Raw genomic sequence first — 20294 nt, forward strand, 5'->3', positions numbered from 1 at the left:
CACATTAGATCAGGATTTGCAGCATACCATTAACAATCAGTTCTGACTGTGGATTACAATTACAGTTATGATGCCTTTTAGCAAAAGTGGGTTTTAGTTTTATTTTTTATTAAAAAAACATGTCTTCTTTTTCTATAAATACCACAATATGTGCTACCTAGGCTGATAGGGAAAGAGGAAAAACATTATAACAAAGGTAATACTGAGCTACTGTAAGAAAACAAAAAAACCTTCTACTTGTCATTGATTGGAGGTATCCTTCCATTATTAAGAACATACCTTGCAATTGTATTGCCTTATTCATAGGGTTTTTTTAAAGAAAGTGTGACATAGAAGTAAGAATGGGAAAATTTGGAATGAAAATGATTTGATACTAAAGGCTTAGCATTTCACATTCTTAAACTATAGTAGGAATTGATGGTCTACAAAATACCTCTGTGGAATGAGAGGTGCTTGAATGTCAGTTGACAAGGGAGAACCTGAAACAGAAAAGTTGGGGAACTTGCCTAAGCTCATGGTATGTAAACTGATTCCTTCCCCAATTACTGTTTGGAGAAAATACTCATGCTTGTCTTTTTGCATGCCTTCGGAAGCTGAGGTGGTGAGTTTTGATCTGAGTGCTTTGGATGTCACATGCTCCAGTTTTTTCCTATGAGGAAAACAGAGCAAAAGGGTGTCTGTGCTCAGTATGTACCTTGTGTATATATGAAGGAAATACAGACTGTTACCATCAGATTTTTAAAAAGAAAAAGCAGGGAGAAAGTTGAAAAAAAATTTCATTTTGCTATTTGCCTTTGCTGACCTATTCAGTGGAAAAAATGCCTAAACCCATCCTTTTTTTCCTTCTCCATTTTTCCTTTTTCAGGTCATTTTATATACAGTTTCCTGAATTTCTTAACAAATGTTTTCTTTGTCTTTTTTTCTAACTGTATGTGGATCAAAGCTAAAAGAAAAAAAGGTGAAGTGAACAAAATGGAGTTTGAATAGAAAGGTGGTCTCATTTCATTGATGGAACTGGTACAGAAGAAACATAATTACAGTTCACATTTGCTGTCTGATCGTCAACCATTTATCACTTTCAATAATTTATTTATGATTTTTAAATTTCTGATTTTTAAATTTTCAGTATACTAATCCACAAGTCCAGGCCAGTCTTAGTCTGTTTAATTTCTAAATCTGAAAGTATTTTGGAGGCATCATACTTTTTTTTTCTTTTGGACTTGAAATACACAGAAACCTCTCTTCTATTCTTGGAATCAGTTGCAGAAGTCACTAACAAGTGACACCAAGAGGAAAATCATTACCTGGGTAATATGATGTGGACTTGAATCTGTGTCCCCAGGAGGACAGTAGCAAACAGCTTGTGGTATAGTCTGTTGGACCACTTGATTATTGTTTTTTGTTACTCCCTTTATGTCCTGTATATGTAGCATTATTGTCCTTTGACCCGTGGAAGCAACAGGAGAATGTTTCAACTGAGGAAAGCAGAAGCAAAATAAACCCAGCTATGCCCACTACTTCTCTATTAAGTAAACGGCTTCGAGCTGCAAAGTTGAAGAGAAGTTGTTATGGAACTCTATTGCATAATGCAAGGCAGCAAGTCTTTCTAAGTTTCTGACCATCACACAGGAGAAAGTATTTACCCAGTGGGGCAAAATGAATTCCAGAATGATGTGCATCTTGTGAGGGTAAAAAACCTCTTCGTAACAAAGCTTGGTTTAGCATTTTCAGACTCCATCAATTGATACTTCCTATGGGAACTGAACCTGTCGAAATTTTAGTTGTATTTATTTTGCTGACCTGATAAGTCTGACTGGAGTGGGACAACAAGAATTTGAGTGACATTCTGTTTAAACCCAACCTGTAAGGTAATTGTAGCGGGCAGAATGGGTGCTAGCGAAATAGAAAACAGATGTAGGGAGAAAAGTACCAGAGGTAATGAAACACGGAGATCCGATGAATTGCTTGAACTTGGGAGACAATGGGAGCACTCTTCTTGGCTTCCTTCTGTGCTGACATGCACGCTGCTTCCTTTTTGTTCCGCCAGAAGTGCTCATTGTATGACCTTGTAATCGCAGTAGATCCCCCGTTGCCCCATGGTGCTATGCTCCTGTTGCCTCTCCACTCAAATGCTGCCTTTGATTGCATAGTACCACTGTTAGCTGCTCTATCTTTTTCTAACTCTTTCTTTTAACGGTGCTAATGTCCAGTCTGAACCATGACTGTTATATGTAGATGTAGGTAGCATGTTGGAATTACATGAAGTGTCCCTCTAATTTCCTTTTTGCTGAATAAACTAAGCAGAGTGGACTGAAAGTTGGCGTGTTTAGGTTTAGGGAGAGTATAGGGCTTTTGCCAGCCGCCTTCTATGTACCAGAGAGTTTATGTGGTCTTGGGCAGCACTGAGTCTAAAAGTGAGGGTGAGACAAATACACACGTTCTTAATTCCTTAGGGGATCTATGTGACTTACATGTCATGACAGTTGGTGTTTTGCAGTGGATCATAGATGTATTAAAGTGTAGCGTTTGTGGAAGAACTGAAGACAACTGTTGGATGTTGCGGTGCAGACACACGGCTGCAGTCAAATGAAAGGTAGTTCAGAACCGTGGCTTGCAAGAACCACAGCCCACTTGATTCTGTAATGACTTTCACTTTAGTGATTGCAATGAAAATAGACTTTTGGGTCATTTTGTTCTGAGATTTGGAGTGTGTTTCAAAAGGTCTGAGAACAGGGATCTTAAAGCTGAAAATATTTGTAAGAGTTGTTCTGGTGGTGCCTAAGGTTAGCATCTTTAGGTTAACCTGTCATTTTGTGGGATTGCATGTCATCTTCTAGGTGAAAAGTTGGTTTTAAGTACATACACAATTTCTTTAGAAGATATTATGCACTGGTAAACTCTTATTGTTCGGAAAACTGTGTAGGCTGATCAGTTGTTTTCTGTACTAATTTTATACTGTCTTTTGTATCACCTGCTATGAACAATAGATTGTTTTGGATTAATATGTGCAAGTTTGAATTTAGCTGGTTTTATAGAGTATTTACTAAGTATTTTTCTATTGGTATGGTATGTAAAAAATACCATGCATTAAGAATAATACTTACTCTACTTTTTATTTCATGAGTTATATAAGTTTCACCAGCAAAATGGAAAAAAAGATACCATATTAACCTTAACACTACCTTGTGTCAATTCATTGTACTATATAAAGCTGTGTGTTACATAGCTTTATGTTTTTAGCAGAACCACTTTTGGCATGAAATGTTGCGGTCGTCCATTCTTTTTGATGATTTGTATTCACTTTGGGGTTATAATGTTAAACAAGGGAATCGGACAAGTTTCATAACACATTTACTGTAACATGATACTGTGAACTACACTTGTTGTTATTTATCTTTTTTTATATTTTCTCTTGTTCCAGCATAAAGCCAAGGTAGAAGCAATGACCTTAGACCTTGCTTCTCTTCAGAGTGTGCAGCACTTTGCTGAAGCATTCAAATCCAAGAATGTGTAAGTACTCAGAAAATTACATGTAATAATTTCTTGTTATTTTAATGTCTTTATCAGCTGAGCACAGTTGGCAGAATTCACCATAGATGGACTGATCAGCAACTACAGTTAGTGAATAATCTTTTCACAGGATTTCTTTTTAACGTAAATTAAAGATCATTTGTTTTCATCTGAAAAAAAAAAAATTACAGATCTCTTATTATTCCATGTGTAGCCCCAGCTTTAAAGGGGGCATTGATACCCCTGGGGCTATTGAAAAAGGCCAAAGCTGAACTGCATAAAAAGCAGCTCAGGCAAATTTTATCAGTTTTGCAGTGGTTTGGAAGAGGTCAGGGATGAGCAGTTAGTGCACTCCTTGCCTTACTTTCTTTTCTAACCTTCTCTCTCTCTCTTTTTATTTTTAAAGCATTAAAAAAAATAGCCCTATGAGCCGGACAGCTCCATTTTCCAGATCTGTGTCTGGAATAGTCCATAATTACAAAAAAATAGGGGGAGAGGGGATGATAATGACATCAGTGATGATAATGACTTAACAATAGACAAATTTATATGGAGATAATAAGGTTAGCTTCCAAATGGTTTGTTTAATTTAGCTTGAACAGAACAATGAATCTCTAAATGGAAGAAATTATTTGAAATCTTTAAGTGCCAACTCTTGACAATAAGTTCTACACTTTGTGCTTTTATCCACAGTTTGACCCATTGATTGTTGTGAGTATTCAAACTTGGGGTTTTTTTCTGCAAATATTTCTGTAACACATATACATCTTACTGTACTTCTCAAGAGAATATGGCCTCTTAGACAGCTTTCAAAATATATTGTCGTAGGGAAAATATATAACAAAGAATGCTTTTTCACTTTTGAAATATTGCCAAAGCTAAATCTCACATGGATAGACAGATGACATTTTAGTACTTATAGGTCTTTTAGATTCAAAGAATTGTCAAAACTGACTTCTAACACAAGTTCCTTTACTGCCAAAATCCTTGGTAACAATATTTTCTTATCATATATCATCTTCATATATTAAAACTTTCTTGAAATAGAAAGACAAAATCTGGCAGTATTGCTGTTTTAATACTAACTTGGTTTCATAATATAAGAACAGTAAGTGTTTTAATTTAGCTTCTTCATGCTTTTAATATGCTACATTTCTTTAAAAACTATATGGTACAGTGAAAAGATAAAACCACCCTTCTTCCAAATGCAGCTCTTAACTTGATTTGTGTGTTGCAGATCAGATCATGGTCATCCTAGCTAGTCTGTTTGGTATGCATGTTTATAAATCCTTAGAAGTGAACATGCTTAAATCAATTTTTGCCAGAGAACTTAGAAAATGAGAAGACACAGAATCAGTAAAGATGTAGAATCAGTAAAACCTGTTTTACTTTTGTTGGCATACATTGTTTTACCAGCGTAGGTCTGTTAAGCTACGTTGTCAGTGATGGACAGGTTTTACTAATGTTTCAGTCTCATTTTATTTGGAAAAAATTTAGTAATAGACAGCATTTATAGCCTCTGCCTTGCCTTCAGATATTTCTGTCTTGAATCTGTGCTCAGATGTGTGTGCATCTGGCAGGACTACTCCAAGAATTATAGGAAAGTCTAAGGTCTGTATCTGTTGTGAGACTTGTGGGGTTTTGACCAAAATGAATTTCCAGTTGTATTTTGTTTAAAGTCTGAGGCTGGATGGAAACCAGACCCCACACACTGCCTGTAGCAGTAGATCTTTTATCTGATACAGATACAGAAGAGTTACCTTGCAATCATCTGCACTGGCAGGAGAATGGGCTGGAAGACCTACTAGGTCTTTCTGGCTCTGATTTTTTGTGATTTAACTATGTCTGGATACGGTCAGAAAAGCAATTATATGGCAGTAGCATCTTATTACTACAATGCTAGGCCTATGTGTTTTCCAGCCCTAATGTACACTAACTACTTTTGTCTCTTCATTTGTTTGTTTTGCTGTAGTGTCCAGAGGCTTTTGTCAGATCAGTGATTCCTTTGCATTAGTAGCTTTATGAGCAATTGAAAGAAATTTTACAGGCTTCAGTGACAGACTGAGCCTTGTTCTTTATGCTTTGGCAAGTCTGTTAGCTGGTGGCCTAACTTTCTTAAAAGGCTTTGATATCCCTGATTTCATGCACCTGTAGAAGACATACTGTGATACACTCTCCCTGGTTCCCCTGAGGTAGCTGTAAGTCCTCTTAATGAGCATAGGAAATATGTTATGAGTATAGAGTTTTCTTTCTTACAAAATCTCTTACAAATTCCTTAACAATAAAGTAGTAGGAAAAGCAAATAAAGTGATTGGGTTTTGTTCTAAACAAAACTATCGTTTGAGTTCTGAGTTTTATAGATCTTGGTTTCTGGGAAAAAACTACAATAATTTTAAAATGTGAAGGAGAAATGTTATATGAACATACACATTTTAATAAAGATCTGTGTTCTTATTTCTCACAACATGTAATGTGAAGAGGCCTTTAGTATTCAGTGGTGAACATCTTAAATTTCTGGGTGCAGATAGTTTTATTGTCTGCTTAATTTCTCCAGTCCACTATTGCTTTCTGGGACACTTTGGTATTCTACAGAATGTTTTGGTCTTGGTGACACCTGATAACTAATATCTGAACATATAACAATATAACTATAACTAATAACTGAAAATTTATAAAATAGAGAATAGATTTCCTTGTCTTTTGAAATTCTGCTTTTCTGGGACACTTTGTGGCTCTTGGTACTATTTTTTGTCAGCAGATATAAGGGTGTATTCAATAGTCACATCACAGCCTGGGAGCCTGTTCTTCCCTGGTTGATAGCTATTGGAAAAGAGTCTTCAAGGACTCTGTTTCACAGATTTCTTCCTGGATGAGAAAACTAAAATGGAACTACTCCAGAAAAAGGATCCCTAAATTTCAGTGAGTTAAACCATCAAAACCTATTGCGGCTGGGGAAGGTAGTGGTGGTGGGATTGCAGGGAGCAGAGGGAAGATTGCTGAGATTGTAAATCTCCTGCCTTAATAGAATAACTTGTAGAGGAAAAAAAAATGCCTTCTTGAATGTGCTTGAGAATCTGAGAGATTGTGGAAACTACGTGAAGAATGAAGAAATGTCATCCTCTGCTCAGCAGGAATTTAACAGGGGCTGGTTGCATACAGAAAACAAATGATGCAACAGAGGGAGCGTTGAGAAAAAACATAAATAATAAATGGGAGGAAAGAGTTACTCTGAAAAGAAACATTTAATATAAATTGGAGTAGTACTTAAGAGCTAAGAAGGCTTCCTTGTTTGAAAGCAAAAATCAGATGATTCATCTTCAAGTTATCATGCTTCTGAGATTTGACAGGAATCTTTTATTCCTGTTTGGATTTGTTAGGTGTTGCAGCCTTGTTCACAGATAAAATTTGGGCTCAAGAGTATATAAACACTGGTAAATTATGCTGTATTCCTAGAAATATATTCTAGAAAATCCTTCAACCTCACAGAAAAAAAAATTTTTTTTTGTTTGCATTATCTGTACTCTAGAGTTGATACAGCTGTTTCTCTTTCTGAGACTTTTTTTATCCATGCAGTGTCAAATAAAGCTCTGGGGGAGAAGGGTTTTGTAGATTATTTTAGATCCTGCAGTAGTGTGATCGTAGCGGAATATAAACTTCCCTTATGTGCAGGACAGTGCTCTCCAGTTTTTCTTGCACTCACAGTTACAAAGATTCTGTGGGCAGAATAAGCTAAACGCGGTAACTTAGTTGGATCTCCCAAAGTCATCGTTGGGGGAACACAGAATAAAGCAATATTGCTGTTCAATGTTTGATCTACCTCTTATTTCATTGTAGTACAAACTGAACACAATGTGACTAATGCATAAAATGGAAGTCTAAATTGGTAAAAGAGATGGCTGAAGGATTTACAGAACAAATTCTTTAGAGAGCACCAGTTCATTATGTTACAGTAACGGTGACTAATTTTAGACTCTCTTATAGTTTGAACTGCAATGCTGTTATTTCTGTGGTTTGTTTGTTTATTTATTTAACTGTGATTTCTGGCTATCTTTTAGTATTCCTGGCTTGTTATCTGGAGATAGATTCCTCACTGGATATTTTCAGCAGAAGTGAATGACCTCCACCTTCCTTCCATGTGAAGACAGTGCTATGGTTAGGATGAGAGTAGGAAAAGAGGTCTCAGTGCACCTAAATGGCTAGATTTGTTCAAGTTACTTCTTTTATCTGTATCTAGTCTTTCCCCTCTGCTAGTTTCCAGCTCAGGCAGTTGATTGAATGCCTCTGTTATGGAAAATCAAATAAGTGATCTGTTTATAATAATGTTCTGGGCTAAGATGGATTTGGCATTAGCTGATTTTTGTGCAGTTGGAAGAGGCAGACCAACCAATCTTTCATATTAGGCTTCTGGAACTAAAAAACACTGAATTGAATCTCCTCTTCATTGAGTGGGCACAATGTGAGGAATTATGGTTGGTATTAATCCACTTTATAGACAAAATGACTGCCCTCCTGTGATTGTATGCAACGTAGCATTTAAATTTAGTCAGCGTCAGTGTTTGATAGTTCAGAGTCTCTAGGATTTGGTATTTGTGTCGGAGTGTGGATTTGTGGATGTGATACTTTGGTATCTGTTTCCCAGTTTAATCATCACATATTTGACTAAAACCTGCATACTTTAATTGGGGGACAGCACTAATGTTTCAGTTCTAAAATTTCCAAGATAGCTACCTGTTGTCAATATTTACAGTCATGATATCATGGCATTTGCCTGATCCTTAGCATAAGAACACTTCCATGATCAAAACAGTTAGCAGGCAGAAGTGAGCAGTAAAGTTACAGATGAAATTTTATGTGCATCTTTAGTTTTGAGTGGTTCATAGCGCCACTTGGTTTGAATTAAAGTTATCTTCAGCCAAACAGTAAGACATCAATTTAATGTTCTCAATGTTTGAGGAAAAAAAATGAAATTATCCTGAAAAATCTTGAATTACTTCAAAGCTATAAAATAAGGTTTGCCAACAGCTACTGCTTAGAATTCTCTGAATTGGTAGCAGCAATTCAAAATTATGCAGGACTTCCATATGTAAATTTTCACTGCAGTTACTTTCCTATACTTTAAAATAGGAATTTTTTTGTGGTAAGAGTTGGCATATGCTAACAGTTTATTCACTTATGCTGTGTGTAGAAATATGGAGAAGACAGCAGTTATGAATTATGATTCTCCATTTGGAACTTTAGTCTCTTCTTATTTCCCTAACCAGACCCAAAATGGAGAGGGCCAGATTTTCAGCTGGCCTCCTTAACTGAGGCCTCAAACTCTATGAGTACATTCATTTTTCATGCTGCAAGCAGAAGCGCTCTGAAACCTTGTGGGTGCAATTAAGATTTCAGAGCCTGCTGAAAATTCACTCCAGAATACTGTTTTTCTGCATTTTCGTGCATTATAACTGACTCATTGCAGGTGTGTTAATTTGTTGTGTTTTTTTTTTAATTCCAATTTAACCACAATTAAATCATAGACAATGTATGATAAATTCTATTCATACATATAAATATAGAGGTAAAAATGGGATCTGTTTAGCAAGTTGTTGCATACCTAACTTAAAAGATCCAGAAAAAATGAATATATGATTTAAATGAATTATTAGTGATTCCATTATGCCAATATGCTTAATGGTTCTGGAGTAGATGTATCTCTGTCAGAGATGATTGTTGCCACTAAGTATTGTCTTTCAAAATTTGAACATATTTTCTAACACCTTACAAATCTGTTAACTCTTTGCCATTTATAAGAATACTTTTTCTGAATTAAAACTAGTAACAGTTGAGCTATTATATTTGTCTTCCTATCTTAGAATACAGTTGCTGTTCTAACAGTGCCACTGAGGCACAAACTTCTGGACAACATTGTACATTTTGAAATATCAAGAAATATCCACATTTAATTAAGTATTGAAACATGCATAGTTCAGAAGTTACTGTTGCAGACAGCACATATCTTAAATTTAAATAAGATCAAAGGCTGACTGCATTTGAAACATACATAATAATATTAGGGTGAAACTTACTTTTTCTCTTTGTGGTGGTACTGTGCCTTATTAAAGCCTAGGAATTGGCTTTCTGCATAATTTTTTTTCTCTTTTTTTTTTTCTTTTTCTTTTTTCTTCTGTTTTTAAGCTCTCATACACAATTACCCCATTGTGGTGGCATGTGTCAAGTCATGTGGATCCAAAAACTGTTTCCAGTATTTTTTAAATTAAAAATCTCTCAAGCTTAACCCCTCCCCGCTTTTACTGGAGGCAGAGATCATGACATTTTCACCAGATCACCTTTTGCTTCATGTGCTGTACTGTGGAAATATCTCCTGCCTCAGAACATTTTTTTTTTTTTAAAAGAAAAAGTCCATATTAAAATAAACATAGGATTGACATTTCACCATAACTTTACATATAGTGGCATCCGCAAAAATATTGAGTGTCTTTACGTATTACTAACAGAAAGATTTTGTTAGGTGTTTGTTACATAGTTTTATGACTATTAACGGTGCTGTCTAAAATTTGCGAACGTGCCACTTGTCTTTGGGCACTTTGCACTCTTTTCACTGTAACCTAACGAAGAAACCTTGATAACCCTCCAGTGGCTTTCTGCTCAGCACACTGGTTGTTCTGGTTCCCATTTTGAGCCATGTGTCTATGCCTAAGTCTAAGTTGAGTCTAAGATGGCTCATAAAGTCTTGGGGTCCTGTCTTCCTAAAAACTTTCCACAAGATACACCAGCTGCGAAGGCTATTTTGAGTATCTAAGAAAGTAAAATATGTATGACAATATGCCTGATTAAAATGTATTCTGTTGCAAATAAAACAAGGATTTTGCATCATTATAGCCTAATGGGTTTTAAGAAGATCTGTGTGCTTAATTGATGCTGTCTTCTAAAGATTCTGAAATATAAGGCAAGAGTAGCTATTTAATTACATACAGATTAAAATGTACTTAGTCTATTTAGTTAAAGGTTTTCTATGGGAGATAGCTAAAACACAGGAAGGCAGAGTCTTCTGGCACTTGGGTATGGAAGCCTTACTGTTGACATTAGACAGGCCATGCATATACCACATGTGTCTTAATCTTAGAATCCAAAAATTTGCATTATAGTCTGAAAAGGTTGTATTTCTTCATTAGCTGTTCCCAAGGCACCAAAAATCCCAGAGGATGTCAAAGTACATTAATTTTTATCACAACATGGAATCTTTCAGGTCTGAATGGCAGCATGCAGCTGCTAGGGGCTTTCTGAACTCTATTACAGCTCTATATATCTCTAGGCAAAACAGAGGAAGGAGTTGTCATTGGCAAGTGAAATGTTCAAAGTGCATGAAGTGTTTTATTGTTTGAATGATCAACCGTGGTCCCCCAAAAAATTTCCAAGGAGTTAGCTGTTTTCAATGGGAAATATCACGAATATGTAATAAAAGTAGTAATTGACCTTCCTCGTGAGTTGTAGCTTTCTTTTTTCTAACAAGTACTTACTGTGTACAAATGAAATTCATATATTTAGAAGTATGTGCTGAAACAACAAATCATTCCATGGTTATTGCAAAAATGAATATTCCTTTATAGCTGGCTTATGCTTGTTTGTAAGTGCTTGTGTATACACATAAATAATGATTTGCTCTTGGGATTTTGAACAAGATATATGTGTCCACTTTGAGGTAGCGAATGTCCTTAGGTGAGCTGCTGAATGAAAATTACCAGATTCCGGATATTTCCATTACTGCTGTCTCCTAAGTGTCAGGGAGATTGAAAACAAAACAAAACAAAATATCTTTGCAAGGCATGGCAAGGAATGGAACAGAGTGCTCCTCGTGTTGTGCCAGGGCTTGAGAAAAGGAAGAGGATGCAGAATGGAAATGCTGGAAGGTTGAATGGATATAGAAGTTACGTTGCAGAGCCCTATCCTATCCCTCTTCTACCCCAACCTGGCCCCAGGACTTTCAAAATCCACATGTATGGAGGTATTTTGAATCCCCAGGGATACAGAACTAGCAAAGATGCAACACTTTGAGAAAGGAAAATGTGGTTTCTTGGATGGATTTTGGTTTGAAATATGGCATTGGGGTGAGGGAAGAGCAGGACTGACCTGTGTTGTTAATATCAATACCCTGAGTACACTGTGTGCTGTCAGTCAGAGGAAATTTAGGGTTAGATTATAGCTATGGAAAAGGGAATTCAGAACTGTGGATAGTGGGACCCCAAAAGGTGAGAGAGTCCCTGGTATGAACCTAATGGAAGGAGGAAACACCACACACTTGTAAAATATAATTCTTCCTCCTTCTCCCTCTTGCCTTGTAGTTGTAAGTTAAAAAGCAAGTATGAATACTAATCTTGAGCTTCATTTTTAAGCAATAATTTGTTATCAAAAGAAAGTGTATTACTGATGTTATGATACCAAATAAGAAAAATGTAGATTAAAAAGTTCCTAATTTCTGTGATTTCTAGTATCATACACCATACCTGCAGTGTATAAATTAGCCAAGTGTGGGAGACAGGTCATGTCAACAAATTAAACCTCATCCCTGCTTTTCTTATTTTGTGTGTAGTGTTTGTGAAACTCATACAAGAGTGGAAGGAGAAATCCCAGCTTGGATCATTTTTGAGGGAAGGTGCTTTGGGCAGTGCAGGTTTTACTAAGGTCAGTTTGAGGTCAACATTACAAACGTTTAAAGTGTTAATGTTAAATGTTTAAAAACATTAGATGTTTAAATGTTTCTTGGTTTAGTATTGGGTCTGCATGTCTCTTCAGAAGTTCAACTTCAAAATTTTCACAATAGTGGAAATTGCTTCTGTACCCTGTTAAGAGGAAAAGTAGGCCTCTCAAATTCTTCTATCCCCCTAGAGCTAAAGTGATAGAATTTTTCTTCAAAGGAAGGTAATTTACTAATTTCTGGAGGTGTAAGATGATGTGGGTTTTTTTTAGGTTTTTGGTTGTTTTTTTTTCCCCCTATATGTGTAAGAAAAGCTAATAAAGGAAAAACCAGGACTAATGGATGTTTTCTGTTTAGTTCTAAATCTGTTGAGACCTCTGTTCCTTCTCCAAACTTTTATGAAATTGTACACTGAAGATTTTATAGAGGTAATGCATAATGATTGAGAGATGGTTGACCTATATGGCAGTATGCAGATAATATATTATGAAGACATAGGGGCAGCTGCTCATAATAATTCCCATGTATTTGGTACAAAGAAAGAAGCAGAACAGTTTCAGTACACTCCCAGTAATCTCTTGGAACTGGGGCAGAAGTATTTGCTGATCAACAGTGTCAAATCCTGCAAAGAAATCCAGTAGGATGAATTTCAGAGAATTTTCCTTGCTTCTAGCAGGAGGTCATCCATCAGGGCTCCAAGTTCAGTGTTAGTGGCTTGCCTTAAAATGAAGCCTGTCTGACATGGATCCTCAATTCTTTTAGCTGACAGGTGGCAATAAAGGGTATTTTTGCTGACTTTTCAGTCAATATTTTTAGAAAAAGGGAAGTTAGGCATTAAGCATTCATTTCCAAAATTCATTGAGTTAAGCAGTGCGCTTTTTTGTTTCGTTTTGTTTTCATCAAACAAGTAAATATTTTTGGGTCAGTGTTAGATTATACATGGTTCTGAGATTTCCTGCTGCTGTCTGACTCTTAGTGATTTTCTTGTTGCTCAGTTTCCCATCAGTGCTGCTTGTAAAAATGAGAGGGATTTCTGGAGGTGATTGTTTAACTCACCCTTTTTCTGGAGAGCCATAAGCCTAGCCTGCGTGTTGGTTATTTCCTTTGTGAATATAGGCATTCCCTCACAGAAGGAAGCACCATTTTCTAACTTTCAGAGAAAGCAACATGGGTGTTCAGAGTTACGGGATGAAAAAGTTTGGTGGGCTGTGACTTTGCTTCTTTGTGGAAGAGAAGTCACAACTCTGCCTTCTTTACTGGCCGTGACATAGGTCTACAGTTGCTTATGGGACTTTGGGGATACGGCAAAGCCTTTTCTGTTGAATTTCTGTGTAATTCCAAACAGTGTGAACTTTTCAAACCACTTGAGAAGTGCCCCAGATGGTGTGACATTCTGCTTCATGGGAAGATTTGAAAGTATTCCCTTTGCATAATTTCTGGTTAACTATTTCATTACATTTGAAATGGGAGAACACCAAAGCCAAGAACTCTGTTGACATTTTGGTGGTGTTTGTTTAACCTCCTAGTGCACAGGCTACATTTGTTGAAAAATATTATTCTTACCTTTGCAAATCATCAGTAATTAATTCCCTTGGAAATACCTACTGCTGCACACAGCCAGCTTGGGAGGCTGCTGACAGATCATAGTTTTACATCAGGTGCTAACAAATTGATTATTAAATTTCATAACTAACTGATTTATAGCAACAGCTTAATTTCTGTATCTCTCTAATGTATTCACTTACTGTATTTTAAAATAGTGCAGAGCAGTTGGATTGCTTTGTTGCTCCTAATGGTGAATTGAGCACAGCTTTTAAGATCTGAATGACTTGCCCAGTGTGAGGGTTAGTAATGCATCACAGATTTGTGAAGTGCACAAGATATTAGATGGTTTTCAGCTGAGATATTCATAATTAAGAAAGTCCTTGTTATTTCTACATGCTTTTTAACTTTCACTAAATTGTAGCTACGCTTACCAGCATGGTGAGAGTTTTCTAGAATTGCTGTAGAGATTGCAGTTAAAGCAGCGTATTCGTGAGGCTCAGTCATGCTGTGAAGTAAGAAACAGTGATTACATGCTATGATAGAGCAGCTCATGTTCAAGTCCCAGTGCATACTTAAATTGTAATGGTAGACCACGTTAGCTCACTTGGTGTGATGTAAGTCACTGACTGAAGATATTTTAAGGAGATATGGGGGTAAATTTTCAAAACACTCTGCAAGGTTTTAACTATACAGTGTTTCCAGAATTATCAAATAGGTGTCATGGTTAGAAGGAGCAGCTTGGTAATGTCGATACCAGGAGTAAACACTAAAGAAAATTTTCCTTTGCTGCTGACGTTTTTTGTTGGCCTTAGCAGTGCCTTTGATGTAGAATTACAAACTACTTTAAACCGAGGAGGGGATTTTTTTTTTCCTTGGGCTCGGGAGGAAGCCTGATGTAGATCGCAGCAATGGTTTTAATGAACTTGTGAAATCAAGGTCGTAGTTCTGCTATCACTTAAAAATACTCCTGTCATAAAGCAAAGCTGTAGTGCCAGATGTGTGGTGAGAATTGTCATGTATCTTAAAAATTTTGTTCCTGCATAATGATAAGTTCAGTGATATAGAGCTCTGCACCATTGAGATTAGAATCTGTCATCTGTGGCTGAAATTCATAATTATATGGTGGCTGTTACATAGGTAATCTCATTCATTTCTTGGTGTGTAAATGTCCAGGTCACAAAAACTTAGAGGACAATTTTCAGTAATTGGACCTTCGTTAGCAGTCTGATGAGAGACACCGATAGCTTAATGGACATGGATCCAAATCCGAGGTGGTTCCTTCTGAGTGGAAACAAAGCATAACAGCAATATTTATTGATATAACCCTTTAGGTTTCTTTTCTCTGGTGTTTCTAGAGAAATCAGTTTTTAATGTTTTAAAACCACTAATGCTAATTAAAAATAAAGGAATTCTAGAAGGGAATGTGATACTACCTTTTCCTTATGATATTAGTTTAAAATGTCTCTGTATTTGTTTTTATATTTCTTCACAGATTTTTCTAATAGAATATTGTAAATACTTTTAACTTGATGGTCTCTTTAATTTTAATTACCTTTACTTTAAAAAATTAGAACAAAATGTTGTTTGAAAAATACAAATCTCATGAAAAGGACTGAAGCATAATTTTATTTCTTTTATAAAACCCAATTAAATGCCCTGACAATTTAAAAGTGACTTCATTTATTGTTTTATAATTCTAGAATCATCTTTTTAATTAATTGAGCTGATAGATTTAGGTATAGAGTGTGTATTTTGCCTCTGGTGGTTATTTTGTAATTAGTATTAATGAAGGATATTACAATTTGGTTAGGTGGAATATAGTTTGGGTTTGTATGTGAGTCCTTTCTGTCTTACTGTGGTCTGTTACTTCATAGTACATATGACAATTATCAAATAGAATTACGATCTTTTGCAGGGAGTGGCGACTATATTTTTTATATTACTGCTGTACTCATATGCTTTAGTTCTCATACAGGAGGCTCTTATACCAAAAATTACATCTATGTTGAAGAAACTTGTTCCTTTTTCCCAGCAGATCTACAAATCTGTAAATGAATTCTTGCTAGAGCTTTTCATAAACTTTCAGAAAAGATGATGAATCATCCAAAGTTTCCACACATGCACTCTCAAGCTTCATGAGGCTTTGTTTTCCTCTTGGCAGATGCATCTCAAACAGGCAAAATGAACTCGGGTTTAAAACATTTTGATAAAATATGCCTCAAAAGGTCGGGCACCTTTTAAAAAATATGATCCTGCATATCTTAGTAAATAGCCTGCTTGCGCTGTGTTTGAGTGAGGCTGCATGATGAAAAAAAGAACTGCCTTTTTTGCAAGTTGGTTTGAACAGAAAGAAAGAACCTTGCCTTTAAAAGGACAGTCCCCCTTTATCTTCAGTTTCTTTTGTGGGTGTAGTATGTCTGTGAAGATATTATGCGTATAAGTGTCACTGACCAAAAGGCAAATCAGAAATTCAGCACTTCAGAAAATGAGCTTCCCAAAGTACACAGATGTTTCATACTGCTTCTGAAGCTTTTTGTTAAAATTTTCCAAGTTGGCACAGGTACAGATATTAGATTGTTAACTTCTTATTAAAGCAGACTACATTGGTAACTTCCCAGCGGGCTTGAAGTTGAAATTTATTTTAATAAGGAAATACAGCCTACTGTTTATGTTGATGCTTATGCAGCTCTTTCAGCATTCACCTAAGGTGCATTTGATTCCCCAAGAAATGTTTTTTTAAAACCGGGCTATCAAAATCTGGGGTTTTCAAACATGCCTGAAGGAATCTAATTACTTAGGTTTGTTTGACAACCTGGGGCTTCATGTTTCACATTCTTTTCCAGAATTCCTTTTGCAGATGCTCAGAGTTGCAGTATATATGTCCTTCAAACATGCAGGAAAATGATCTGACCCTGGGTCTCCTGTCATGTTTTCTGTGTAGGGCTGTGAGGAAGTACTTGGAAAGAACAGAGGGCAAGCAGCTATTTTTCCTAGTTGTGTTTCATTTATTATCTTCAGAAATAGAGTGTATGTTGGGTGGTTGATTTTGTATCATGGGTTTTGGCCAATTGCAGTAAAGACATAATAGGCTGGAATGGGCTAAACAAAAAAATGTGACAGATCTTAATATTGTGGTGTTCGGACATCACAGGTATTAGTGCACAGTGAGTGCAGGAATGAAAAGTAGTTGTTTGGCCGTCATTATTTTGTGTGACCTTTCCTATTTAACTGTATCAGGGCCAGGGATGCCAGATGCAGGCTCTCAAGTATGAGGTTTTCAGCTCAGGTACTCTTGCTGAGGTCTGCTGCGTCAGGCTCTGACTCAAGGACACGAATACACTGTCGGTGCCAAGGTTTCCTTTGAGATGATACAGTCTAGCAAATGTAGATCCATCTGAGGTCCGAGAACCAGAGTCTTTGCTGTGTTTCATAAGGATTTAAAAAAAGACAAGAAAAAACAGAAAGGGTGTTTGTCCTTGATCTTGCTGTGGAGGTTGGGGAGGCTGCAGGGTGTGTAGCATCCTGAGATTACAGTGGAGACGTCAAGGAATTTGAAGTTTTCTGGACCTGATTTTTAAATGAGAGAGGTATGTGACAGTCTAGATTCTTTTCTAGCTTAGTTTGGTAGAATCTTACCCTTTGCAAAGCAAACTAGGAATGCTTCATTTCAAGTTCCTTCATCGTGGCATTTCTGTTTAAACTGGGTTAGCCGAGTTCAGGAGGAAGGATTCTGTCTCAAGGATCTCATATGTATTGTGTGCAGTTTTTCTACCAAAGATTACAGCTTCTGGAGGATGTTTTTATTTTCCAACTCAGTCTTTATCAACTTGTATTTTTTTTAACAGCATACTTCACAAGCTGCAGAAGTATAAAACGTGGAAATATGCCTTGTTGCATTGTGTCTTTATTTCTTAATCACTTTTCACGTTTTTCCTACCAATTGTGCTGGTGTCGTGAATAGATGTTTACCCCACATAAGAAAGTGATAGGAGTCGCTCCTCCCCTAGGAAAAGTTTCTTTTCTAAATGTTCCGAAAGAGACTGTTCCCTCATTAGCAATTGGGAGAACAGAGATAGTGTTGAGGTATTTCTGGTGACCTGCCCATGCATGTCAGCCATCCATCTGCTGATCACTATTGCTGTGAATGCTCAGGACATATGGACTTTGCTATGGTCCTGTTGGTTCTTGAGATGCAAAGCGTTACTACCATTCTACTCGGTATTTTTGAAGAAAGTGGAAAAGCTGCGTGGTGTTGCTCTGGTGGGCATCTTGAGACGACACGTTGTGGTGGGCTAATTTATTAAAGTAGATTTGGATAGTAAGAAACAAAAATTAAAGCAACACCTTCTTCTCCCTCCTCCCGCCCTGCCCCTTCCCCAGGCTCAACGTCGCTCCTTCATCCCCACTCCTCCTCCTCCTCCCCCCGCCCCGAGTGGCCCAGGAGGATGGGGAGTTGTGGTCAGTACACAACAGCCCCTCTCTGCCGCTCCTTCCTCCTCACAGGTCTCCTCTGCTGCAGCGCTGGGTCCTCTCCACAGGCGGCAGCCCTTCAGGATACGCCTGCCCCAGCGTGGGCTCTCCCCGGCCTGCAGGGAAACCCCCGCTCTGGCGCCTGGAGCCCCTCCTCCCCTCCTCCTTCCCTCGCCGTGCTGCTCGTGCTGCTGTTTTCCACTTTTGCCCCTCAGTCCTCTCTGCCCTGTGGCGTTTTGCCTTTTCTTAAAGGCACCTTCCCAGAGGTGCCACCGACATGGCGGAGGGGCTCAGCTGTGCCCCGCGGGGGGGCCGCGGCGGAACCAGCTGGAACCGGCTGCGTCCGCCACAGGGCAGCTCCTTCCCACAGAAACCGCCCTCCAGCCGCGCCGCTGCCAAAGCCTTCACGCCTACACCCGGGATGCGCCTTGGCCCGGTTCACGCAGGAGCGTCGTTACATGTACGTCATTGAGATTTCTTTTTCCCCGATTCCGTTTTATTCAATACTTCTGATTCTTCAGGCCTCTTCACATCCTGATCTGCAATGCTGCCGTGTTTGGTGCTCCCTGGAGCTTGACGGAGGATGACCTGGAGTCCACCTTCCAGGTGAACCACTTGGGACATTTCTATCTTGTCCAGCTTCTGGAAGACGTTTTACGCCGGTCATCTCCTGCTAGGGTTGTGATGGTGTCCTCCGAATCACACAGGTCGGTGAATATTACCTTTGATTTAGCTGAAATCTTTACCCTAAACCGGTTGTGGCAGAACTGCAGAAGTTTTTGAAAATGAAAGGCCTTGCTCTAAAACATTTGTGTTTGAATAATCTTTTTTGAAATAGAAGCATTGCTAATGCCTGTGGATGTTACTGGATTTGGCTCTATTGCTGGATCAAGTGTGTTCTAGTTTTATAACAGTATGTAGGTATTTTTTGATCATTCTTTGTATGAATGCAGATTTTCACCGCATTTCAGACCACTCATTGATTTTGTGAGGAGATGGAATAATAATTGATTAAATCTGAATGGCATGACCTATATTGATTTGTCATTCAACAACTTCAACATCTTACCAAGAAGAATGTGCAGTTATTTTAGCAGGAGAAACAATGCAATTAAAAACTGCTAGATGAAATCCAATTGTTTTATAATGAGAAATTAGGGAATTCAATGCAGACATTAGCTGTATAATTGTAAAATGGGAAGTAGTGTAGTTAATACATATTAGAAATCTGGCCATGCCTCTTTTGGTGAATTTTTTTAATTAAAATGTTAGATGCTTGTCTTTTCTACTGCCAGGAGAAGTACAGTTGGCAAAAAAGACGTTGATGAGGTTTGCCTTATTTCAGACATGCTTGTGGTCTTTGTGTTAATAACTGAAAAGATGGATTTGATTTAAATGAAGTTCCTTGTGCAAAATGCATGCCCCAGTTCTAAATTTTAGTGGGCACAAACCACTTACTGCCTTCTGATTTAGTTAAGGGACTACAGGATTAGACCTATAATGTCCAGCTTTAAACATTACTGTTGATTTCTATTTCACTTTTGGTCGTGTGTAACAGCTCTAGCAAACCAAAAGGAAGAATGTGTGAGTCCCCCCACCCCCCGCCTTCATATTTCTGAAATGTTTTAGTGACCCAGAATGAAGCTTATTTTTTTAATCATGTTTCCATAAAATGTAACCCCAGGGACCTGGTAGAGAGAGACCAGCCAAGGGTCGGGCTGAAACCTTTATCACTTCCAAACACAGGGGCTTATGGTATAAATGACACACTGCAGATAGATTTACTTTTACCATTTTAAATTTATGATGGCTGAAATGAAAGAAAGCAATAGAAAATGCCAGTAATAATCCTCCCTGGTGTTAAAAGACATGAAATGTCTAGTAATTAGGTGGTAACAAAATCTGGACATCCTTATCTTTGCAAATCACACCAGGTTTGTGAAAGCAAGTAGCAGAGTCCTGTTAGGAGTGAGGGAGGCTACTGCAGGGCAGGCAAGATAGCTCTAGAAATAAATCTGCCAACTCCAATCACTTGCCAGATGTGGAGGGCACAACGGGATACGTATAAATGAGC

At 37.6% G+C, this 20294-nt stretch overlaps 1 protein-coding gene across 1 annotated transcript in view; it reads left to right on the forward strand.

The window, feature by feature from the left end:
* WWOX (WW domain containing oxidoreductase) overlaps positions 1-20294 on the forward strand; it is a 536469-nt gene that overhangs the window by 115339 nt on the left and 400836 nt on the right. The window contains exons 6-7 of the mRNA XM_010585166.1: positions 3422-3510; positions 18742-18927. Coding sequence (XP_010583468.1) covers positions 3422-3510; positions 18742-18927 — 275 coding nt within the window. The remainder of the gene's footprint in view (positions 1-3421; positions 3511-18741; positions 18928-20294) is intronic.

The sequence above is a fragment of the Haliaeetus leucocephalus genome, unplaced genomic scaffold (assembly GCF_000737465.1).
Source record: "Haliaeetus leucocephalus isolate CR32 unplaced genomic scaffold, Haliaeetus_leucocephalus-4.0 Scaffold92, whole genome shotgun sequence".
In the NCBI taxonomy this organism is placed as follows: Eukaryota; Metazoa; Chordata; class Aves; order Accipitriformes; family Accipitridae; genus Haliaeetus; species Haliaeetus leucocephalus.